This window comes from Denticeps clupeoides, chromosome 2 (assembly GCF_900700375.1).
Source record: "Denticeps clupeoides chromosome 2, fDenClu1.1, whole genome shotgun sequence".
NCBI classification, from domain to species: domain Eukaryota; kingdom Metazoa; phylum Chordata; class Actinopteri; order Clupeiformes; family Denticipitidae; genus Denticeps; species Denticeps clupeoides.
Window position 1 is genome coordinate 19,266,528 of NC_041708.1, and position 25,200 is coordinate 19,291,727.

Below are 25,200 nucleotides of genomic sequence, written 5' to 3' on the forward strand. Positions count from 1 at the left end.
TAAAACACCACGAAAAAAACCCGGCATTTTTTCAGCTCCTAGGCTCACATCGTTCCTCTCCCATGCCCCTGCTGGCTTAAACCGGTATTTCAATGATGGCGTCTCTTTTACTATATGTGGCACGTGGAGAAAATACCTGCTTTTTTCCACCAGATGGTGAACACGATCCATCACTATCCAGCCATCTACCCCCCTCCAGCCAAATTATTTATGTTGATATTCTAACAGACAGTGTGTCAGCAGAATATATCGGTAGTTTTGCATATCTTGAGATATGGACATGTCCACAAATTAGATAATAAACCCAAATGCGTAAAAATACCGAATGCGGATTTTCCATATCCTCCGTTCCATGTGTACTTTATATGCAAATGTTCAAATATATATATATATATATATATATATATATATATTTTTTTTTTAAATCTAAAATGCATAAAACATACCTCTACACAGGGGCACATGCACAACTTTGAAGTAAACGACAGACTAGACATTTTCCAGCACAGAACCAACACTCCCAAAAACCTAATCAAAACAGAACCACATTTTGTTTTACGCAGCTGCAGGGTCAAACACAGTGCAGTGCACGTTCAAAGCTTCACAAGATTTTTATTATAAAATACATATCTACACACAGGCTGATCAGTTTTAGGCCGACTATACATTTTTTCCAGAACCCAAACAAACCCGGATTTTGTTGACGCACCTGCTGATTACAGCGCATCGTACGGGATGATAAAAGAGGAGCGCTCCTCATTTCAGTCATTCCAAGAGCGAGATGGCGAGATTATACACTGCAGAGGAGGCCGCTGAAATGGTGATGGAACCCGATCCCGATCGCACCGGACCGGAGAGCTCAAGGTCTGAATCGGACACCGAGACAGACGAGTCCATGATGGATGAGGAGTTCGTGCCCAGGCCAGCCTCATCCTCCACCAGCTCCACGGAGTCAGCGGATTCCGACGAAGGGGAGACAGCGGACGTCTTATGGAGCTCCAAAAACGGAGAGATCATCTGGGCACCCACAAATTCCGAGACCCTCCGATATGACCCTCCAGGAACCGGACTGAGGCCAGGACCCACCCGGTTTGCAGTGGCGAGAGTAGGCGACATACCTGACGCTTTTGACTTATTTCTGAACGAAGAAATGACGCAAGTCATAACCAGGTACACCAACCTGCATGGGAGAAGGACGGTCCGGAGGTGGAAGGACCTTGACGCCACAACGATTCGCGCGTACTTCGGACTCCTCCTCCTGGCCGGCGTCTATCGGTCCCGGGAGGAGAAGCGACGCGCAGCCCTCTGGGGCTGCGAGACAGGTCGCCACATTTTTCGGGGACCATGCCCAGAAAAACCTTTGAAATTATTTCTAGATCGCTGTGCTTTGACGACCGTCTCTCCAGACCACGGCGTCGGGATGATAAGCTGGCCGCGATCCGAGACATGTGGGACCAGTGGACTGACCGGCTCCCACAGATATTTAACCCTGGAGCAGACATTTGCGTCGACGAGCAACTGGTGGCATATCGTGGGCGATGCAACTTTCGGCAGTACATGCCGAAGAAGCCAGGGAGGTACGGCGTCAAAATTTGGGCAACCTGCGATGTAGTAACGTCCTATGTCTGGAGAGTTTCGGTCTACACCGGGCCGATCAGCCCGTGCGCCTCCATAAAAACAACAGGGACAGTGAGTTGTGCTGGAGATGACGGAGGGGCTAACAGGTGTCACTGTCACATGTGACAACTTTTTCTCCTCCTACGGGCTGGCAGAGCAGTTGCTCAAAAGAAAGATCGCCATGGTCGGCACAATAAGGAAGAACAAGCCAGAACTTCCACTTGAGCTCCTGAAGGTCCGGGGGAGAGAGTCGCTCTCATTAATGTTCGCTTTTACAGCAACACATACCCTGGTGTCGTATGTACCAAAGCGGGGAAAGAATGTGCTTCTCCTCAGCACAAAGCACCGGGAGCCGGAGATCAGCAGCGGGGGTAAGATGAAGCCCCAGATCATCCTTGATTACAGCCGCTGCAAATGAGCCGTGGATACGATGGACCAGGTAAATTTACACATTCTAGGCTGAGGTTTCAGCATATCTTTTATATAAAATATAGTTCAATATCTGTGTCCCTGGTCCTTTTTTGTTTGCAGATGATTGCAATGTATAGTTGCAGAAGAAAGACGAGACGTTGGCCACTAGTGGTGTTTTTTAATATGTTGGACATCAGTGCCCTCAACGCATACATCGTCTGGACGGCCATTGACCCTACATGGAATGTCAGAAAATCCTGCAGGACGAAGGCTGTTCCTGGATCAGCTTGGGAAAATGCTGGTCATGCCAGAGAGAGTAGGCGACATACCTGACGCTTTTGACTTATTTCTGAACGAAGAAATGACGCAAGTCATAACCAGGTACACCAACCTGCATGGGAGAAGGACGGTCCGGGGGTGGAAGGACCTTGACGCCACAACGATTCGCGCGTACTTCGGACTCCTCCTCCTGGCCGGCGTCTATCGGTCCCGGGGAGAAGCGACGCGCAGCCTCTGGGGCGGCGAGAACAGGTCGCCACATTTTTCGGGTGACCATGCCCAGAAAAACCTTTGAAATTATTTCTAGATCGCTGTGCTTTGACGACCGTCTCTCCAGACCACGGCGTCGGGATGATAAGCTGGCCGCGATCCGAGACATGTGGGACCAGTGGACTGACCGGCTCCCACAGATATTTAACCCCGGAGCAGACATTTGCGTCGACGAGCAACTGGTGGCGTATCGTGGGCGATGCAACTTTCGGCAGTACATGCCGAAGAAGCCAGGGAGGTACGGCGTCAAATTTGGGCAACCTGCGATGTAGTAACGTCCTATGTCTGGAGAGTTTCGGTTTACACCGGCCGATCAGCCCGTGCGCCTCCATAAAAACAACAGGGACAGTGAGTTGTGCTGGAGATGACGGAGGGGCTAACAGGTGTCACTGTCACATGTGACAACTTTTTCTCCTCCTACGGGCTGGCAGAGCAGTTGCTCAAAAGAAAGATCGCCATGGTTGGCACAATAAGGAAGAACAAGCCAGAACTTCCACTTGAGCTCCTGAAGGTCCGGGGGAGAGAGTCGCTCTCATTAATGTTCGCTTTTACAGAAACGCATACCCTGGTGTCGTATGTACCAAAGCGGGGAAAGAATGTGCTTCTCCTCAGCACAAAGCACCGGGAGCCGGAGATCAGCAGCGGGGGTAAGATGAAGCCCCAGATCATCCTTGATTACAGCCGCTGCAAATGAGCCGTGGATACGATGGACCAGGTAAATTTACACATTCTAGGCTGAGGTTTCAGCATATCTTTTATATAAATATAGTTCAATATCTGTGTCCCTGGTCCTTTTTTGTTTTGCAGATGATTGCAATGTATAGTTGCAGAAGAAAAGACGAGACGTTGGCCACTAGTGGTGTTTTTTAATATGTTGGACATCAGTGCCCTCAACGCATACATCGTCTGGACGGCCATTGACCCTACATGGAATGTCAGAAAATCCTGCAGACGAAGGCTGTTCCTGGATCAGCTTGGGAAAATGCTGGTCATGCCAGAGAGAGTAGGCGACATACCTGACGCTTTTGACTTATTTCTGAACGAAGAAATGACGCAAGTCATAACCAGGTACACCAACCTGCATGGGAGAAGGACGGTCCGGGGGGTGGAAGGACCTTGACGCCACAACGATTCGCGCGTACTTCGGACTCCTCCTCCTGGCCGGCGTCTATCGGTCCCGGGGAGAAGCGACGCGCAGCCTCTGGGGCGGCGAGACAGGTCGCCACATTTTTCGGGTGACCATGCCCAGAAAAACCTTTGAAATTATTTCTAGATCGCTGTGCTTTGACGACCGTCTCTCCAGACCACGGCGTCGGGATGATAAGCTGGCCGCGATCCGAGACATGTGGGACCAGTGGACTGACCGGCTCCCACAGATATTTAACCCCGGAGCAGACATTTGCGTCGACGAGCAACTGGTGGCGTATCGTGGGCGATGCAACTTTCGGCACTACATGCCGAAGAAGCCAGGGAGGTACGGCGTCAAAATTTGGGCAACCTGCGATGTAGTAACGTCCTATGTCTGGAGAGTTTCGGTCTACACCGGCCGATCAGCCCGTGCGCCTCCATAAAAACAACAGGGACAGTGAGTTGTGCTGGAGATGACGGAGGGGCTAACAGGTGTCACTGTCACATGTGACAACTTTTTCTCCTCCTACGGGCTGGCAGAGCAGTTGCTCAAAAGAAAGATCGCCATGGTCGGCACAATAAGGAAGAACAAGCCAGAACTTCCACTTGAGCTCCTGAAGGTCCGGGGGAGAGAGTCGCTCTCATTAATGTTCGCTTTTACAGCAACGCATACCCTGGTGTCGTATGTACCAAAGCGGGGAAAGAATGTGCTTCTCCTCAGCACAAAGCACCGGGAGCCGGAGATCAGCAGCGGGGGGTAAGATGAAGCCCCAGATCATCCTTGATTACAGCCGCTGCAAATGAGCCGTGGATACGATGGACCAGGTAAATTTACACATTCTAGGCTGAGGTTTCAGCATATCTTTTATATAAAATATAGTTCAATATCTGTGTCCCTGGTCCTTTTTTGTTTTGCAGATGATTGCAATGTATAGTTGCAGAAGAAAGACGAGACGTTGGCCACTAGTGGTATTTTTTAATATGTTGGACATCAGTGCCCTCAACGCATACATCGTCTGGACGGCCATTGACCCTACATGGAATGTCAGAAAATCCTGCAGACGAAGGCTGTTCCTGGATCAGCTTGGGAAAATGCTGGTCATGCCAGAGAGAGTAGGCGACATACCTGACGCTTTTGACTTATTTCTGAACGAAGAAGAAATGACGCAAGTCATAACCAGGTACACCAACCTGCATGGGAGAAGGACGGTCCAGGGGTGGAAGGACCTTGACGCCACAACGATTCGCGCGTACTTCGGACTCCTCCTCCTGGCCGGCGTCTATCGGTCCCGGGGAGAAGCGACGCGCAGCCTCTGGGGCGGCGAGACAGGTCGCCACATTTTTCGGGTGACCATGCCCAGAAAAACCTTTGAAATTATTTCTAGATCGCTGTACTTTGACGACCGTCTCTCCAGACCACGGCGTCGGGATGATAAGCTGGCCGCGATCCGAGACATGTGGGACCAGTGGACTGACCGGCTCCCACAGATATTTAACCCCGGAGCAGACATTTGCGTCGACGAGCAACTGGTGGCGTATCGTGGGCGATGCAACTTTCGGCAGTACATGCCGAAGAAGCCAGGGAGGTACGGCGTCAAAATTTGGGCAACCTGCGATGTAGTAACGTCCTATGTCTGGAGAGTTTCGGTTTACACCGGCCGATCAGCCCGTGCGCCTCCATAAAAACAACAGGGACAGTGAGTTGTGCTGGAGATGACGGAGGGGCTAACAGGTGTCACTGTCACATGTGACAACTTTTTCTCCTCCTACGGGCTGGCAGAGCAGTTGCTCAAAAGAAAGATCGCCATGGTTGGCACAATAAGGAAGAACAAGCCAGAACTTCCACTTGAGCTCCTGAAGGTCCGGGGGGAGAGAGTCGCTCTCATTAATGTTCGCTTTTACAGCAACGCATACCCTGGTGTCGTATGTACCAAAGCGGGGAAAGAATGTGCTTCTCCTCAGCACAAAGCACCGGGAGCCGGAGATCAGCAGCGGGGGTAAGATGAAGCCCCAGATCATCCTTGATTACAGCCGCTGCAAATGAGCCATGGATACGATGGACCAGGTAAATTTACACATTCTAGGCTGAGGTTTCAGCATATCTTTTATATAAAATATAGTTCAATATCTGTGTCCCTGGTCCTTTTTTGTTTTGCAGATGATTGCAATGTATAGTTGCAGAAGAAAGACGAGACGTTGGCCACTAGTGGTGTTTTTTAATATGTTGGACATCAGTGCCCTCAACGCATACATCGTCTGGACGGCCATTGACCCTACATGGAATGTCAGAAAATCCTGCAGACGAAGGCTGTTCCTGGATCAGCTTGGGAAAATGCTGGTCATGCCAGAGAGAGTAGGCGACATACCTGACGCTTTTGACTTATTTCTGAACGAAGAAATGACGCAAGTCATAACCAGGTACACCAACCTGCATGGGAGAAGGACGGTCCGGGGGTGGAAGGACCTTGACGCCACAACAATTCGCGCGTACTTCGGACTCCTCCTCCTGGCCGGCGTCTATCGGTCCCGGGGAGAAGCGACGCGCAGCCTCTGGGGCGGCGAGACAGGTCGCCACATTTTTCGGGTGACCATGCCCAGAAAAACCTTGAAATTATTTCTAGATCGCTGTGCTTTGACGACCGTCTCTCCAGACCACGGCGTCGGGATGATAAGCTGGCCGTGATCCGAGACATGTGGGACCAGTGACTGACCGGCTCCCACAGATATTTAACCCCGGAGCAGACATTTGCGTCGACGAGCAAACTGGTGGCGTATCGTGGGCGATGCAACTTTCGGCAGTACATGCCGAAGAAGCCAGGGAGGGTACGGCGTCAAATTTGGGCAACCTGCGATGTAGTAACGTCCTATGTCTGGAGAGTTTCGGTCTACACCGGCCGATCAGCCCGTGCGCCTCCATAAAAACAACAGGGACAGTGAGTTGTGCTGGAGATGACGGAGGGGCTAACAGGTGTCACTGTCACATGTGACAACTTTTTCTCCTCCTACGGGCTGGCAGAGCAGTTGCTCAAAAGAAAGATCGCCATGGTCGGCACAATAAGGAAGAACAAGCCAGAACTTCCACTTGAGCTCCTGAAGGTCCGGGGGAGAGAGTCGCTCTCATTAATGTTCGCTTTTACAGCAACACATACCCTGGTGTCGTATGTACCAAAGCGGGGAAAGAATGTGCTTCTCCTCAGCACAAAGCACCGGGAGCCGGAGATCAGCAGCGGGGGGTAAGATGAAGCCCCAGATCATCCTTGATTACAGCCGCTGCAAATGAGCCGTGGATACGATGGACCAGGTAAATTTACACATTCTAGGCTTGAGGTTTCAGCATATCTTTTATATAAAATATAGTTCAATATCTGTGTCCCTGGTCCTTTTTGTTTTGCAGATGATTGCAATGTATAGTTGCAGAAGAAAGACGAGACGTTGGCCACTAGTGGTGTTTTTTAATATGTTGGACATCAGTGCCCTCAACGCATACATCGTCTGGACGGCCATTGACCCTACATGGAATGTCAGAAAATCCTGCAGACGAAGGCTGTTCCTGGATCAGCTTGGGAAAATGCTGGTCATGCCAGAGAGAGTAGGCGACATACCTGACGCTTTTGACCTATTTCTGAACGAAGAAATGACGCAAGTCATAACCAGGTACACCAACCTGCATGGGAGAAGGACGGTCCGGGGGTGGAAGGACCTTGACGCCACAACGATTCGCGCGTACTTCGGACTCCTCCTCCTGGCCGGCGTCTATCGGTCCCGGGGAGAAGCGACGCGCAGCCTCTGGGGCGGCGAGACAGGTCGCCACATTTTTCGGGTGACCATGCCCAGAAAAACCTTTGAAATTATTTCTAGATCGCTGTGCTTTGACGACCGTCTCTCCAGACCACGGCGTCGGGATGATAAGCTGGCCGCGATCCGAGACATGTGGGACCAGTGGACTGACCGGCTCCCACAGATATTTAACCCCGGAGCAGACATTTGCGTCGACGAGCAACTGTGGCGTATCGTGGGCGATGCAACTTTCGGCAGTACATGCCGAAGAAGCCAGGAGGTACGGCGTCAAAATTTGGGCAACCTGCGATGTAGTAACGTCCTATGTCTGGAGAGTTTCGGTTTACACCGGCCGATCAGCCCGTGCGCCTCCATAAAAACAACAGGGACAGTGAGTTGTGCTGGAGATGACGGAGGGGCTAACAGGTGTCACTGTCACATGTGACAACTTTTTCTCCTCCTACGGGCTGGCAGAGCAGTTGCTCAAAAGAAAGATCGCCATGGTCGGCACAATAAGGAAGAACAAGCCAGAACTTCCACTTGAGCTCCTGAAGGTCCGGGGGGAGAGAGTCGCTCTCATTAATGTTCGCTTTTACAGCAACGCATACCCTGGTGTCGTATGTACCAAAGCGGGGAAAGAATGTGCTTCTCCTCAGCACAAAGCACCGGGAGCCGGAGATCAGCAGCGGGGGTAAGATGAAGCCCCAGATCATCCTTGATTACAGCCGCTGCAAATGAGCCGTGGATACGATGGACCAGGTAAATTTACACATTCTAGGCTGAGGTTCAGCATATCTTTTATATAAAATATAGTTCAATATCTGTGTCCCTGGTCCTTTTTTGTTTTGCAGATGATTGCAATGTATAGTTGCAGAAGAAAGACGAGACGTTGGCCACTAGTGGTATTTTTTAATATGTTGGACATCAGTGCCCTCAACGCATACATCGTCTGGACGGCCATTGACCCTACATGGAATGTCAGAAAATCCTGCAGACGAAGGCTGTTCCTGGATCAGCTTGGGAAAATGCTGGTCATGCCAGAGAGAGTAGGGCGACATACCTGACGCTTTTGACTTATTTCTGAACGAAGAAATGACGCAAGTCATAACCAGGTACACCAACCTGCATGGGAGAAGGACGGTCCAGGGGTGGAAGGACCTTGACGCCACAACGATTCGCGCGTACTTCGGACTCCTCCTCCTGGCCGGCGTCTATCGGTCCCGGGGAGAAGCGACGCGCAGCCTCTGGGGCGGCGAGACAGGTCGCCACATTTTCGGGTGACCATGCCCAGAAAAACCTTTGAAATTATTTCTAGATCGCTGTACTTTGACGACCGTCTCTCCAGACCACGGCGTCGGGATGATAAGCTGGCCGCGATCCGAGACATGTGGGACCAGTGGACTGACCGGCTCCCACAGATATTTAACCCCGGAGCAGACATTTGCGTCGACGAGCAACTGGTGGCGTATCGTGGGCGATGCAACTTTCGGCAGTACATGCCGAAGAAGCCAGGGAGGTACGGCGTCAAAATTTGGGCAACCTGCGATGTAGTAACGTCCTATGTCTGGAGAGTTTCGGTCTACACCGGCCGATCAGCCCGTGCGCCTCCATAAAAACAACAGGGACAGTGAGTTGTGCTGGAGATGACGGAGGGGCTAACAGGTGTCACTGTCACATGTGACAACTTTTTCTCCTCCTACGGGCTGGCAGAGCAGTTGCTCAAAAGAAAGATCGCCATGGTCGGCACAATAAGGAAGAACAAGCCAGAACTTCCACTTGAGCTCCTGAAGGTCCGGGGGGAGAGAGTCGCTCTCATTAATGTTCGCTTTTACAGCAACGCATACCCTGGTGTCGTATGTACCAAAGCGGGGAAAGAATGTGCTTCTCCTCAGCACAAAGCACCGGGAGCCGGAGATCAGCAGCGGGGGTAAGATGAAGCCCCAGATCATCCTTGATTACAGCCGCTGCAAATGAGCCATGGATACGATGGACCAGGTAAATTTACACATTCTAGGCTGAGGTTTCAGCATATCTTTTATATAAAATATAGTTCAATATCTGTGTCCCTGGTCCTTTTTTGTTTTGCAGATGATTGCAATGTATAGTTGCAGAAGAAAGACGAGACGTTGGCCACTAGTGGTGTTTTTTAATATGTTGGACATCAGTGCCCTCAACGCATACATCGTCTGGACGGCCATTGACCCTACATGGAATGTCAGAAAATCCTGCAGACGAAGGCTGTTCCTGGATCAGCTTGGGAAAATGCTGGTCATGCCAGAGAGAGTAGGCGACATACCTGACGCTTTTGACTTATTTCTGAACGAAGAAATGACGCAAGTCATAACCAGGTACACCAACCTGCATGGGAGAAGGACGGTCCGGGGGTGGAAGGACCTTGACGCCACAACGATTCGCGCGTACTTCGGACTCCTCCTCCTGGCCGGCGTCTATCGGTCCCGGGGAGAAGCGACGCGCAGCCTCTGGGGCGGCGAGACAGGTCGCCACATTTTTCGGGTGACCATGCCCAGAAAAACCTTTGAAATTATTTCTAGATCGCTGTGCTTTGACGACCGTCTCTCCAGACCACGGCGTCGGGATGATAAGCTGGCCGTGATCCGAGACATGTGGGACCAGTGGACTGACCGGCTCCCACAAATATTTAACCCCGGAGCAGACATTTGCGTCGACGAGCAACTGGTGGCGTATCGTGGGCGATGCAACTTTCGGCAGTACATGCCGAAGAAGCCAGGGAGGTACGGCGTCAAAATTTGGGCAACCTGCGATGTAGTAACGTCCTATGTCTGGAGAGTTTCGGTCTACACCGGCCGATCAGCCCGTGCGCCTCCATAAAAACAACAGGGACAGTGAGTTGTGCTGGAGATGACGGAGGGGCTAACAGGTGTCACTGTCACATGTGACAACTTTTTCTCCTCCTACGGGCTGGCAGAGCAGTTGCTCAAAAGAAAGATCGCCATGGTCGGCACAATAAGGAAGAACAAGCCAGAACTTCCACTTGAGCTCCTGAAGGTCCGGGGGAGAGAGTCGCTCTCATTAATGTTCGCTTTTACAGCAACACATACCCTGGTGTCGTATGTACCAAAGCGGGGAAAGAATGTGCTTCTCCTCAGCACAAAGCACCGGGAGCCGGAGATCAGCAGCGGGGGTAAGATGAAGCCCCAGATCATCCTTGATTACAGCCGCTGCAAATGAGCCGTGGATACGATGGACCAGGTAAATTTACACATTCTAGGCTGAGGTTTCAGCATATCTTTTATATAAAATATAGTTCAATATCTGTGTCCCTGGTCCTTTTTTGTTTTGCAGATGATTGCAATGTATAGTTGCAGAAGAAAGACGAGACGTTGGCCACTAGTGGTGTTTTTTAATATGTTGGACATCAGTGCCCTCAACGCATACATCGTCTGGACGGCCATTGACCCTACATGGAATGTCAGAAAATCCTGCAGACGAAGGCTGTTCCTGGATCAGCTTGGGAAAATGCTGGTCATGCCAGAGAGAGTAGGCGACATACCTGACGCTTTTGACTTATTTCTGAACGAAGAAATGACGCAAGTCATAACCAGGTACACCAACCTGCATGGGAGAAGGACGGTCCGGGGGGTGGAAGGACCTTGACGCCACAACGATTCGCGCGTACTTCGGACTCCTCCTCCTGGCCGGCGTCTATCGGTCCCGGGGAGAAGCGACGCGCAGCCTCTGGGGCGGCGAGACAGGTCGCCACATTTTTCGGGTGACCATGCCCAGAAAAAACCTTTGAAATTATTTCTAGATCGCTGTGCTTTGACGACCGTCTCTCCAGACCACGGCGTCGGGATGATAAGCTGGCCGCGATCCGAGACATGTGGGACCAGTGGACTGACCGGCTCCCACAGATATTTAACCCCGGAGCAGACATTTGCGTCGACGAGCAACTGGTGGCGTATCGTGGGCGATGCAACTTTCGGCAGTACATGCCGAAGAAGCCAGGGAGGTACGGCGTCAAAATTTGGGCAACCTGCGATGTAGTAACGTCCTATGTCTGGAGAGTTTCGGTCTTAACCGGCCGATCAGCCCGTGCGCCTCCATAAAAACAACAGGGACAGTGAGTTGTGCTGGAGATGACGGAGGGGCTAACAGGTGTCACTGTCACATGTGACAACTTTTTCTCCTCCTACGGGCTGGCAGAGCAGTTGCTCAAAAGAAAGATCGCCATGGTCGGCACAATAAGGAAGAACAAGCCAGAACTTCCACTTGAGCTCCTGAAGGTCCGGGGGAGAGAGTCGCTCTCATTAATGTTCGCTTTTACAGCAACGCATACCCTGGTGTCGTATGTACCAAAGCGGGGAAAGAATGTGCTTCTCCTCAGCACAAAGCACCGGGAGCCGGAGATCAGCAGCGGGGGTAAGATGAAGCCCCAGATCATCCTTGATTACAGCCGCTGCAAATGAGCCGTGGATACGATGGACCAGGTAAATTTACACATTCTAGGCTGAGGTTTCAGCATATCTTTTATATAAAATATAGTTCAATATCTGTGTCCCTGGTCCTTTTTTGTTTTGCAGATGATTGCAATGTATAGTTGCAGAAGAAAGACGAGACGTTGGCCACTAGTGGTGTTTTTTAATATGTTGGACATCAGTGCCCTCAACGCATACATCGTCTGGACGGCCATTGACCCTACATGGAATGTCAGAAAATCCTGCAGACGAAGGCTGTTCCTGGATCAGCTTGGGAAAATGCTGGTCATGCCAGAGAGAGTAGGCGACATACCTGACGCTTTTGACTTATTTCTGAACGAAGAAATGACGCAAGTCATAACCAGGTACACCAACCTGCATGGGAGAAGGACGGTCCGGGGGTGGAAGGACCTTGACGCCACAACGATTCGCGCGTACTTCGGACTCCTCCTCCTGGCCGGCGTCTATCGGTCCCGGGGAGAAGCGACGCGCAGCCTCTGGGGCGGCGAGACAGGTCGCCACATTTTTCGGGGTGACCATGCCCAGAAAAACCTTTGAAATTATTTCTAGATCGCTGTGCTTTGACGACCGTCTCTCCAGACCACGGCGTCGGGATGATAAGCTGGCCGCGATCCGAGACATGTGGGACCAGTGGACTGACCGGCTCCCACAGATATTTAACCCCGGAGCAGACATTTGCGTCGACGAGCAACTGGTGGCGTATCGTGGGCGATGCAACTTTCGGCAGTACATGCCGAAGAAGCCAGGGAGGTACGGCGTCAAAATTTGGGCAACCTGCGATGTAGTAACGTCCTATGTCTGGAGAGTTTCGGTCTACACCGGCCGATCAGCCCGTGCGCCTCCATAAAAACAACAGGGACAGTGAGTTGTGCTGGAGATGACGGAGGGGCTAACAGGTGTCACTGTCACATGTGACAACTTTTTCTCCTCCTACGGGCTGCCAGAGCAGTTGCTCAAAAGAAAGATCGCCATGGTCGGCACAATAAGGAAGAACAAGCCAGAACTTCCACTTGAGCTCCTGAAGGTCCGGGGGAGAGAGTCGCTCTCATTAATGTTCGCTTTTACAGCAACGCATACCCTGGTGTCGTATGTACCAAAGCGGGGAAAGAATGTGCTTCTCCTCAGCACAAAGCACCGGGAGCCGGAGATCAGCAGCGGGGGTAAGATGAAGCCCCAGATCATCCTTGATTACAGCCGCTGCAAATGAGCCGTGGATACGATGGACCAGGTAAATTTACACATTCTAGGCTGAGGTTTCAGCATATCTTTTATATAAAATATAGTTCAATATCTGTGTCCCTGGTCCTTTTTTGTTTTGCAGATGATTGCAATGTATAGTTGCAGAAGAAAGACGAGACGTTGGCCACTAGTGGTGTTTTTTTAATATGTTGGACATCAGTGCCCTCAACGCATACATCGTCTGGACGGCCATTGACCCTACATGGAATGTCAGAAAATCCTGCAGACGAAGGCTGTTCCTGGATCAGCTTGGGAAAATGCTGGTCATGCCAGAGAGAGTAGGCGACATACCTGACGCTTTTGACTTATTTCTGAACGAAGAAATGACGCAAGTCATAACCAGGTACACCAACCTGCATGGGAGAAGGACGGTCCGGGGGTGGAAGGACCTTGACGCCACAACAATTCGCGCGTACTTCGGACTCCTCCTCCTGGCCGGCGTCTATCGGTCCCGGGGAGAAGCGACGCGCAGCCTCTGGGGCGGCGAGACAGGTCGCCACATTTTTCGGGTGACCATGCCCAGAAAAACCTTTGAAATTATTTCTAGATCGCTGTGCTTTGACGACCGTCTCTCCAGACCACGGCGTCGGGATGATAAGCTGGCCGTGATCCGAGACATGTGGGACCAGTGGACTGACCGGCTCCCACAGATATTTAACCCCGGAGCAGACATTTGCGTCGACGAGCAACTGGTGGCGTATCGTGGGCGATGCAACTTTCGGCAGTACATGCCGAAGAAGCCAGGGAGGTACGGCGTCAAAATTTGGGCAACCTGCGATGTAGTAACGTCCTATGTCTGGAGAGTTTCGGTCTACACCGGCCGATCAGCCCGTGCGCCTCCATAAAAACAACAGGGACAGTGAGTTGTGCTGGAGATGACGGAGGGGCTAACAGGTGTCACTGTCACATGTGACAACTTTTTTCTCCTCCTACGGGCTGGCAGAGCAGTTGCTCAAAAGAAAGATCGCCATGGTCGGCACAATAAGGAAGAACAAGCCAGAACTTCCACTTGAGCTCCTGAAGGTCCGGGGGAGAGAGTCGCTCTCATTAATGTTCGCTTTTACAGCAACACATACCCTGGTGTCGTATGTACCAAAGCGGGGAAAGAATGTGCTTCTCCTCAGCACAAAGCACCGGGAGCCGGAGATCAGCAGCGGGGGTAAGATGAAGCCCCAGATCATCCTTGATTACAGCCGCTGCAAATGAGCCGTGGATACGATGGACCAGGTAAATTTACACATTCTAGGCTGAGGTTTCAGCATATCTTTTATATAAAATATAGTTCAATATCTGTGTCCCTGGTCCTTTTTTGTTTTGCAGATGATTGCAATGTATAGTTGCAGAAGAAAGACGAGACGTTGGCCACTAGTGGTGTTTTTTAATATGTTGGACATCAGTGCCCTCAACGCATACATCGTCTGGACGGCCATTGACCCTACATGGAATGTCAGAAAATCCTGCAGACGAAGGCTGTTCCTGGATCAGCTTGGGAAAATGCTGGTCATGCCAGAGAGAGTAGGCGACATACCTGACGCTTTTGACTTATTTCTGAACGAAGAAGAAATGACGCAAGTCATAACCAGGTACACCAACCTGCATGGGAGAAGGACGGTCCGGGGGTGGAAGGACCTTGACGCCACAACGATTCGCGCGTACTTCGGACTCCTCCTCCTGGCCGGCGTCTATCGGTCCCGGGGAGAAGCGACGCGCAGCCTCTGGGGCGGCGAGACAGGTCGCCACATTTTTCGGGTGACCATGCCCAGAAAAACCTTTGAAATTATTTCTAGATCGCTGTGCTTTGACGACCGTCTCTCCAGACCACGGCGTCGGGATGATAAGCTGGCCGCGATCCGAGACATGTGGGACCAGTGGACTGACCGGCTCCCACAGATATTTAACCCCGGAGCAGACATTTGCGTCGACGAGCAACTGGTGGCGTATCGTGGGCGATGCAACTTTCGGCAGTACATGCCGAAGAAGCCAGGGAGGTACGGCGTCAAAATTTGGGCAACCTGCGATGTAGTAACGTCCTATGTCTGGAGAGTTTCGGTTACACCGGCCGATCAGCCCGTGCGCCTCCATAAAAACAACAGGGACAGTGAGTTGTGCTGGAGATGACGGAGGGGCTAACAGGTGTCACTGTCACATGTGACAACTTTTTCTCCTCCTACGGGCTGGCAGAGCAGTTGCTCAAAAGAAAGATCGCCATGGTTGGCACAATAAGGAAGAACAAGCCAGAACTTCCACTTGAGCTCCTGAAGGTCCGGGGGGAGAGAGTCGCTCTCATTAATGTTCGCTTTTACAGAAACGCATACCCTGGTGTCGTATGTACCAAAGCGGGGAAAGAATGTGCTTCTCCTCAGCACAAAGCACCGGGAGCCGGAGATCAGCAGCGGGGGTAAGATGAAGCCCCAGATCATCCTTGATTACAGCCGCTGCAAATGAGCCGTGGATACGATGGACCAGGTAAATTTACACATTCTAGGCTGAGGTTTCAGCATATCTTTTATATAAAATATAGTTCAATATCTGTGTCCCTGGTCCTTTTTTGTTTTGCAGATGATTGCAATGTATAGTTGCAGAAGAAAGACGAGACGTTGGCCACTAGTGGTGTTTTTTAATATGTTGGACATCAGTGCCCTCAACGCATACATCGTCTGGACGGCCATTGACCCTACATGGAATGTCAGAAAATCCTGCAGACGAAGGCTGTTCCTGGATCAGCTTGGGAAAATGCTGGTCATGCCAGAGAGAGTAGGCGACATACCTGACGCTTTTGACTTATTTCTGAACGAAGAAATGACGCAAGTCATAACCAGGTACACCAACCTGCATGGGAGAAGGACGGTCCGGGGGTGGAAGGACCTTGACGCCACAACGATTCGCGCGTACTTCGGACTCCTCCTCCTGGCCGGCGGTCTATCGGTCCCGGGGAAGAAGCGACGCGCAGCCTCTGGGGCGGCGAGACAGGTCGCCACATTTTTCGGGTGACCATGCCCAGAAAAACCTTTGAAATTATTTCTAGATCGCTGTGCTTTGACGACCGTCTCTCCAGACCACGGCGTCGGGATGATAAGCTGGCCGCGATCCGAGACATGTGGGACCAGTGGACTGACCGGCTCCCACAGATATTTAACCCCGGAGCAGACATTTGCGTCGACGAGCAACTGGTGGCGTATCGTGGGCGATTGCAACTTTCGGCAGTACATGCCGAAGAAGCCAGGGAGGTACGGCGTCAAAATTTGGGCAACCTGCGATGTAGTAACGTCCTATGTCTGGAGAGTTTCGGTCTACACCGGCCGATCAGCCCGTGCGCCTCCATAAAAACAACAGGGACAGTGAGTTGTGCTGGAGATGACGGAGGGGCTAACAGGTGTCACTGTCACATGTGACAACTTTTTCTCCTCCTACGGGCTGGCAGAGCAGTTGCTCAAAAGAAAGATCGCCATGGTCGGCACAATAAGGAAGAACAAGCCAGAACTTCCACTTGAGCTCCTGAAGGTCCGGGGGAGAGAGTCGCTCTCATTAATGTTCGCTTTTACAGCAACGCATACCCTGGTGTCGTATGTACCAAAGCGGGGAAAGAATGTGCTTCTCCTCAGCACAAAGCACCGGGAGCCGGAGATCAGCAGCGGGGGTAAGATGAAGCCCCAGATCATCCTTGATTACAGCCGCTGCAAATGAGCCGTGGATACGATGGACCAGGTAAATTTACACATTCTAGGCTGAGGTTTCAGCATATCTTTTATATAAAATATAGTTCAATATCTGTGTCCCTGGTCCTTTTTTGTTTTGCAGATGATTGCAATGTATAGTTGCAGAAGAAAGACGAGACGTTGGCCACTAGTGGTATTTTTTAATATGTTGGACATCAGTGCCCTCAACGCATACATCGTCTGGACGGCCATTGACCCTACATGGAATGTCAGAAAATCCTGCAGACGAAGGCTGTTCCTGGATCAGCTTGGGAAAATGCTGGTCATGCCAGAGAGAGTAGGCGACATACCTGACGCTTTTGACTTATTTCTGAACGAAGAAATGACGCAAGTCATAACCAGGTACACCAACCTGCATGGGAGAAGGACGGTCCAGGGGTGGAAGGACCTTGACGCCACAACGATTCGCGCGTACTTCGGACTCCTCCTCCTGGCCGGCGTCTATCGGTCCCGGGGAGAAGCGACGCGCAGCCTCTGGGGCGGCGAGACAGGTCGCCACATTTTTCGGGTGACCATGCCCAGAAAAACCTTTGAAATTATTTCTAGATCGCTGTACTTTGACGACCGTCTCTCCAGACCACGGCGTCGGGATGATAAGCTGGCCGCGATCCGAGACATGTGGGACCAGTGGACTGACCGGCTCCCACAGATATTTAACCCCGGAGCAGACATTTGCGTCGACGAGCAACTGGTGGCGTATCGTGGGCGATGCAACTTTCGGCAGTACATGCCGAAGAAGCCAGGGAGGTACGGCGTCAAAATTTGGGCAACCTGCGATGTAGTAACGTCCTATGTCTGGAGAGTTTCGGTCTACACCGGCCGATCAGCCCGTGCGCCTCCATAAAAACAACAGGGACAGTGAGTTGTGCTGGAGATGACGGAGGGGCTAACAGGTGTCACTGTCACATGTGACAACTTTTTCTCCTCCTACGGGCTGGCAGAGCAGTTGCTCAAAAGAAAGATCGCCATGGTCGGCACAATAAGGAAGAACAAGCCAGAACTTCCACTTGAGCTCCTGAAGGTCCGGGGGAGAGAGTCGCTCTCATTAATGTTCGCTTTTACAGCAACGCATACCCTGGTGTCGTATGTACCAAAGCGGGGAAAGAATGTGCTTCTCCTCAGCACAAAGCACCGGGAGCCGGAGATCAGCAGCGGGGGTAAGATGAAGCCCCAGATCATCCTTGATTACAGCCGCTGCAAATGAGCCATGGATACGATGGACCAGGTAAATTTACACATTCTAGGCTGAGGTTTCAGCATATCTTTTATATAAAATATAGTTCAATATCTGTGTCCCTGGTCCTTTTTTGTTTTGCAGATGATTGCAATGTATAGTTGCAGAAGAAAGACGAGACGTTGGCCACTAGTGGTGTTTTTTAATATGTTGGACATCAGTGCCCTCAACGCATACATCGTCTGGACGGCCATTGACCCTACATGGAATGTCAGAAAATCCTGCAGACGAAGGCTGTTCCTGGATCAGCTTGGGAAAATGCTGGTCATGCCAGAGATGACCCGCAGACAGCGCCTCCCACAGAATCCAGCTGCCGTCAGCCTCATCGCACAAGTCCGCAGAAGCTCAGGTGACCTCACCGTGGAGCCGACCAACCCCCCACCAACAGCCACCAACAACACAGACACTTTCTCAGGCAGGAGGCAGTGTGCTCTCTGCCCCACACGCAAAGTCTGCACCTTCAAATGCAAAAAATGTGGAAAAGGAGATTGTAAGGCACATTTCAGTGCAGTTTGCGCATCCTGCATCCCCTGAACTTCATGTTGTTGTTGTAATTGTTAACTTTTGTGTTAAAAAAAAAATAAAAATCTACAACAATAGTTGTAGTAATTACAACAATAAAGAAGTAATATAAATCAATGACTCTGCTCTTTTTTGTGTTTTTTTGCCAGGAACTAGAGGTACATTTGTACATAAAATCGGTGAATAAAGGGTTAAAATTCATGAATGTTTGGTATCTATGGATAGGTCAGTTCCTGGGGTAAACAACAATTTTTTTTTGTTGCAAAAAGTTAATTATTTATACTCTTTTTATAGTTTGCATTTATTGAAACACTTTTGTGTCAAAGTGAGCCACCGCGCGGTTTCTATGAAGTATGACACTGTAAAAAAAATAAGTCATATAAATCAATGTCTCTGCTAATCTTTCACATATATCAGGCTGCAACAGTCAGTGCAGAAATAATTGGTGAATAAAGGGTTAAAATTCATGAATGTTTGGTATCTATGGATAGGTCAGATCCTGGGGTAAACAAAAAAAAAAAATTTCTTTGCAAAAAGTTAATTATTTATACTCTTTTTATAGTTTGGCGCACTTTAACACAAAAGTGTGTTTCAATAAATGCAATGTAATTTAATTAAAGGGGCATCATAGGGACATGAACCTTACGTTTTTTTTATTTCAGTTCCTGGCAATCCCCACATGCCTGCGGGTTTGTTTTTGTTTGTTCCCTTTTTTGTACCTTGTGCTGTTTTTCTTTGTTATTATTATTAATGAACAAATTTGTCAACATGTCCCGTCTCTGTGTTTCCATCAGCCCGTGGCCGTGACCTAAACGAAACAACATTTCTCCGGAACCTGGTGCTACATGTAACATTTAAACAAGGGTGCATACTGACAAAGTGCACGTGTGCAACACAGACAAACACAAATACATAGCTACATGACACAGGCAGTACAAAAATAACTTTTTACAAAAAACAAGCAGACAATAACGAGACAGACAGAGCTAAACTAGTGAAATGAATAATAAATGTGCAAGTAAAGTAGTCCAACTACTGCTGTGCAAGATGGAACGGTGCATTAATAGATAATATTACATATAGATAACATAACAGAGGTAGTGTGGGTGTGTCAGTCCAGAGTGGAAAGTCCCTGAAATTTCATTTGTCTGAATCTGTTGCATAGAGTGGCAGTGAGGGCTTGAATGCTTCGGTACCTTTTTTTTTTCTGGATGGCAGGTGAAGAGTGCATGTGAGGGGTGTGTAGGGTCCTTCACAATGCTGGTGGCTTTCTTGCGGCAGTTTCCAAACCAGAGAGTGATGCAGCTGCTCAGAATGCTGTCAATAGTCCCTCTATAGAAGGTGGTGAGGATGGGTGGTGGGAGATGAGTTTCCCCAGCTTCCCCAGGAAGTAGTGACGATACGGAGTTTTCTTGTCTGTTTAGCTCCTCTAGATGAACACCAAGGAACTTTGTGTTCTTGATTATCTCTAGACAAGATCCGTTGCTGTTCAGTGGGTAATGGTCCCTCCGTTGTCTTCTGAAGTCAACAATCATCTCTTTCGTTCCGTTCATGTTCAAAAATAACCTTACACCAGTCCGTCAGTTGTTGCACCTCATCTCTATATGCCTTCTCATCGTTCTTGCTGATGAGACCCACCACGGTCATGTAATCGGAAAACCTGATGATGTGGTTGGAGCTGTACATTGCTGCATAGTCAGGGGTGAACAGCATTGGACTGAGCCGACAGCCCTGAGGAGCTCCAGAGCTCAGTGTGGTGGAGCTGGAGATGCTGTTCCCGATCCGGACAGACCGATGTCCAGTTGCAGAGGGAGGTGTTCAGGCTCAACTTCTCAACCAGGTTCTGAGGTGCAGTTCAGCATTCAAGGAAGGAGTGAGGAGGTTGCTCACAAAGTAACGTTAACCAGAAATCTAATTGCATTCTATACATATCATATATTAATTTAATTTCATGCAAACAGTTTTATGGGTCAAGCTACTTTGTGAGCACCCTCCTCACTCTCCTTCCTTCCCCATCATTGCAATCAGTCATCTAACTCTTACATCGAATGCTAGGTTGTGACTGTCAATTTGTACTGCTTCCAAAACAGATATTTCATCCACATAGTCCTTGTGCACTGACCATAGAATAGTGCAGGTCAAGACAAACTAGACAAACCAGGTAGCAGAAATGACAGTAAATCAGTGTGTGGATGTATTTAGTATAAAAATTAACACCATGGTCTCGGGAGCTCTGTAAGCCACAGCCTGCACAGACACTGCCATTTTGCTGCTGCAGCACAACCACAAACGTGTTATCCGCCATTGTTGTATGAATGACGCATTTGGGGTTGAAGGTCAGGTTGGCGGTTGGGCTAATAGGTTAGCGCTTATAGAAAAAAAGCCACCCTGCCGTCCAGAGACAAGGAAAAGTGTCTCAATGGTGTGCTAATGGGGGAAGGAATCGCAGAGGTCGGACATTCTGAAACCAGGATTTTATTAATAAATAGAAACAATACAAGGCGCGATGGCTGAAAAGGGAAATAAAGGGGATCAACATAAACTAGCCCACAGGCATGTGGTGGTTGCCAGAACTCAAAACATAATGGTTCACAAACAAAAGTAAAGTTCATGACCGAGTCCACGAAAATGCCATCCCTGCAGAGGGGCGGAGTCAGAGGCTTTTAACAGCTGTCAAAATTGGCTTCAGCTGTAGCAATCACCTGGAGCCAATCCTGACAGAGCCTCCCCCTCCAAGTGCCACGTCCTCGGAGCCCCAGCAGTACCCCTTGGAGGGGGGGCTCTGTCAGGTTTGATGGCACCTGGACACATTACCTGTGCCCAATCCAGACAGCCGGAGTTCTGGCAATCACCACATGCCTGCGGGTTTGTTTCTGTTCTTCCCCTTATTCACTGTTTTTGGCCACCGCGCCGTGTTTATTTGTATTTGTTAATAAATCCTTGTCCCCAGTATGTCCCGCCTCAGCGCTTCCTTCCCCCGTGACAAAAGGAGAAATTCACTTTGAAACCTGTTTCAGAAATCTGGGGCCCCTAAAAAGCCATCTCCGTGTGGATGCAAGGTCAGATTGGATAGAAATTTTACCAGTCAGATTTGTGTTAAGGACTATCTACTAAGGACTAGAAGTTTACTTAACGAAAGCTTGAAATGTAGAAATACATATGTATCTGTCTCACCATTATTGTATCTGTGGTTTCGGTAATGCTGAAGTCTGGAGCTGGTGACCGTGGAGGAAATCGTGGAGGTGGCTGGCCTGTCTATATGGAACTGCATGATATTGTTAATTTAAGTTTTCAATGCTCTATAAAATTAATTATTTAGTAATTTATTTATTTAACCAGCACAATTAAAAGTTTACTTATATTTTACTTCTTTATATCTAATACATAAATTGATTGCTACAAATAAATATATGTGTATGATTCCTTGATTTCTGAAACCTGTGCTCTTTTACGGGGTCTCCTTTTAACTCTGCTAATGTCGGCAATTACGCGTCATTGCAGGTTGCAAGACAGCCAGTGCCACCCATGGCCAGCCCCACCCACTGTTTGCCCCGCTCACTCATTCTTGATTGGTCAGAGACTACCCTCTCTCAGACCCTGATGCATTGACCATTTTCTCTGCATATTTCAGCATCTTTCAGCTGGTGCAGCGCTCGTTGGCGGGGTCCTCCTCACGAGCGCTCCCTCCAGGCAGGATCGTGAGACTCCGCAGGGGTCTGGGGCGCTGTACAAACAACCACGCTTGACAGACACAAAGGGGATCAGACTCCGGTAGTCGCGTTGGAGAATAGCTCTGTAGACTCTGGATCATGCGGGTCTTTTATAATGAGGCGGATTACACTAAACCAGCCGCACCTGACTCTCGTTAGCCCGTGAGGATCACTAGACGTGCCGAAGGAGCCTGGAGAGGGAACGTGTTGAGGAACCCACGACCCAGGACTGTGATACGAGACCCGCACAGTGCACATAAGGGAATTGGGACTTACCAGGGCACCCGCGGCTACACGAAATGACACGCAGACACAGACACACAGTCTAATACTCTGGGGAGGGTGAGCGTGTTGGGGGGGCGGAGCCGGCACGGACGTGACACATTGCATCATATTATTATTTAAATTATGTGACATTGTGTTATATGTCACACATTCCAGGACACCAACTGAACCCCCTGCAGTTTTCTTATATTGTGCACATAGGTCGGTGGATGATCCAGGATATAATGCAGCCCAATATTCACTGTAACACCTGAACCATCCAGGATCTTATGCCAGGATCCTGTTTGTGGACTTAAGTTTGGCTTTCAACACTATGGTGCCAAATCTCCTCTCCTGTGTCACCTGCTACTTGTCGGTGGATCACCAGCTTCCTTACAGCAAGTAAGGTTGGGGGAGATCACTTCTGGAACAGTACTGGGGCAGTGGTGACCTGTAACTGCTCCCCGGGTGCCTGTCATGGCTGTCCACTGCTCATCAAGGGTGATGGGTTAAAAGCAGAGGTCTCATTTCATTGTATCACTGTGTAAAAAGTGTGGTGGGGTGAGAACAGAGTAAAAAACTCTCCCCCTACACACAAAAGCACTGTATTCAAACCACTCCAACTTGATGTTAGCTGGCAGAAAGAGGCATGGCACAATGAACAGTTTCTAATTTATTAACACCGGTAAATTTATTATTGCAGTTACATGTGAATATTGTATGTAAAAAGGTCCCAATGTTACAGAGAAAACTAAGATGGAAAGGAAGAGTAAGGAGAGAGAGAGAGAGAGAGAGAAAAGCTAGGAGAAAAATGGGAGAAGAGCAAAGAAAGCCCAGTCCCTTTCCCACATGTGAACAGATCTTTTATACACCTGGCCTACAGGAAGTTGTCACAGACCAATCAGAACCTGTTGTTTCTGACGTCATGCCACCGGTGCCTCCCGTCTGGGGAAGACAAAGAGAGTGGGCGGTCCTGACGGCCGACACCTCACACGTTTGGCTTGGGGGAGGACTGGCAAATGTTGCACTGCCATCCAACAAAAGACATGTAAAATGGAGGTGTTGAATCTTCATGCACAACAAAGGCACAGGAATGTCATGGCTCCATGACATCTCTTCTTACAGACGTCTGCTATGCAAAACAAAAGCGTAGAAAGGCCATGGTCCTGCGACGCCCCATCTTACAACTGTGTGCTTGTTACGAACCGGTCTAGGGGCTCCGGCCCGTAACAAAAGAAAGGACACAAACGTAACCCTACTATGACTAAACGGATCATTTTAACAAGTATTTTATTAACTACTAAATATATAAATAAAGAAGAAATACATACAAAACGAATTACAACGAATAACAGCAAACAAAACAGGAAAACAGAGAAAAACAAACACCGAAGCAGGCCGACACAACAAGTTGCGTCGCCTCCTAGGGGAAGCGCAGGGGAAACCGGAAGTGATGTCAAAGGGAAAGGGTAGGAAGGCGGGTGGGTGGATGGCACGGCAAGCGCAGCCCCGAAAAAGGAGACTGAGGCTCCTTTTATTCTGTCTGTCCCACAGCAGGTACAGGTGGGCTCAATTTACAATCACCAGGCACCTGCAAACAGCACAAAACACAGAACAGAAACACACCCCAAAATACCAGGACATAACACCCCCACCACTAAAAATCAACATTTACTGTTGATCAAAAACATTTATTGGTAGGAGCGTGACAAGGCGTCCGCCAAAACATTATCAGAGCCCCTTTTGTACCTGATCTCCAAATTAAACCCTTGTAGATATAAAGACCAGCGCATAAGACGCTGATTGGCGTTTTTCATCCTGATGAGGAAGACAAGAGGGTTATGATCAGTAAACACTTTAACTGGAATGGAAGTTGATCCCACATAAACTTCGAAATGTTGCAGTGACAGCAACAACGCCAAGGCTTCCTTCTCGATGGTACTGTAGTTCAGTTGATGTTTCAAGAAGACAGTATTTTTACGGAGCAGATTCGTCAGTGGCAACACTACATCAGAGAAGTTTTTACAAAAACTACGGTAGTACCCAATCATCCCAAGGAACCTACGCAGCTCTCGCTGAGTGGTTGGTACGGGAAAGTCAAAGATGGCTACTACTTTAGCTGCAAGGGGACGAACTTGTCCCTGACCAATTTGTTTACCCAAATAACTCACAGTTGCTTTCGCAAACTCACACTTCGCCAAGTTTAGGGTGAGCGAAGCTTTACACAAGCGGTCAAACACAGTGTGGAGTGACTGCACATGGTCAGACCAGGTAGACGAATGAATGACTACATCATCGAGGTACGCCTCACAATTTGGCACTCCTGCCAACACGGTAGTCATAAGACGCTGAAAGGTTGCTGGTGCATTCCGCAACCCGAATGCCATTACAGAATACTGCATAAAACTATCTGGCGTCACGAATGCTGAGACCTCAGCAGCTCTAGGTGTCAGTGGCACCTGCCAGTAGCCTTTCAACAAGTCCAGCTTACTGACAAAGCTAGCTGAGCCCACATGGTCGACGCAATCCTCCATACGTGGCAGAGGAAACGAGTC

At 49.6% G+C, this 25,200-nt stretch overlaps 3 protein-coding genes, 1 long non-coding RNA gene and 1 pseudogene across 4 annotated transcripts; all 5 read left to right on the forward strand.

Annotated features, from left to right (window-relative positions):
* The first annotated feature begins 1,048 nt into the window (after positions 1–1,048).
* On the forward strand, positions 1,049–2,361 carry LOC114768895 (piggyBac transposable element-derived protein 4-like; annotated as a pseudogene).
* A 4,576-nt stretch (positions 2,362–6,937) lies between these two features.
* Positions 6,938–7,877, forward strand: LOC114768905 (uncharacterized). Its single transcript, XM_028961413.1, has 3 exons — positions 6,938–7,006; positions 7,100–7,762; positions 7,869–7,877. Exons 1-3 carry the CDS (start codon positions 6,998–7,000, stop codon positions 7,875–7,877), a joined length of 681 nt encoding a protein of 226 aa, XP_028817246.1. The 5' UTR covers positions 6,938–6,997.
* Positions 7,878–9,283: 1,406 nt separating this feature from the next.
* LOC114766964 (piggyBac transposable element-derived protein 4-like) lies at positions 9,284–11,098 on the forward strand. Its single transcript, XM_028958357.1, has 3 exons — positions 9,284–9,477; positions 9,571–10,713; positions 10,807–11,098. Exons 1-2 carry the CDS (start codon positions 9,460–9,462, stop codon positions 10,330–10,332), a joined length of 780 nt encoding a protein of 259 aa, XP_028814190.1. The 5' UTR covers positions 9,284–9,459; the 3' UTR covers positions 10,333–10,713; positions 10,807–11,098.
* A 156-nt stretch (positions 11,099–11,254) lies between these two features.
* LOC114766973 (uncharacterized) lies at positions 11,255–13,341 on the forward strand. Its single transcript, XR_003742881.1, has 3 exons — positions 11,255–11,951; positions 12,045–13,188; positions 13,282–13,341. It is a non-coding gene; the product is annotated as an uncharacterized LOC114766973 (long non-coding RNA).
* Positions 13,342–16,395: 3,054 nt separating this feature from the next.
* Positions 16,396–18,685, forward strand: LOC114784575 (piggyBac transposable element-derived protein 4-like). The gene is made up of 3 exons (XM_028970064.1): positions 16,396–16,904; positions 16,998–18,140; positions 18,234–18,685. The coding sequence occupies exons 1-2, from the start codon at positions 16,896–16,898 to the stop codon at positions 17,757–17,759; spliced, it is 771 nt and encodes a 256-aa protein (XP_028825897.1). The 5' UTR covers positions 16,396–16,895; the 3' UTR covers positions 17,760–18,140; positions 18,234–18,685.
* Positions 18,686–25,200: the final 6,515 nt, after the last annotated feature.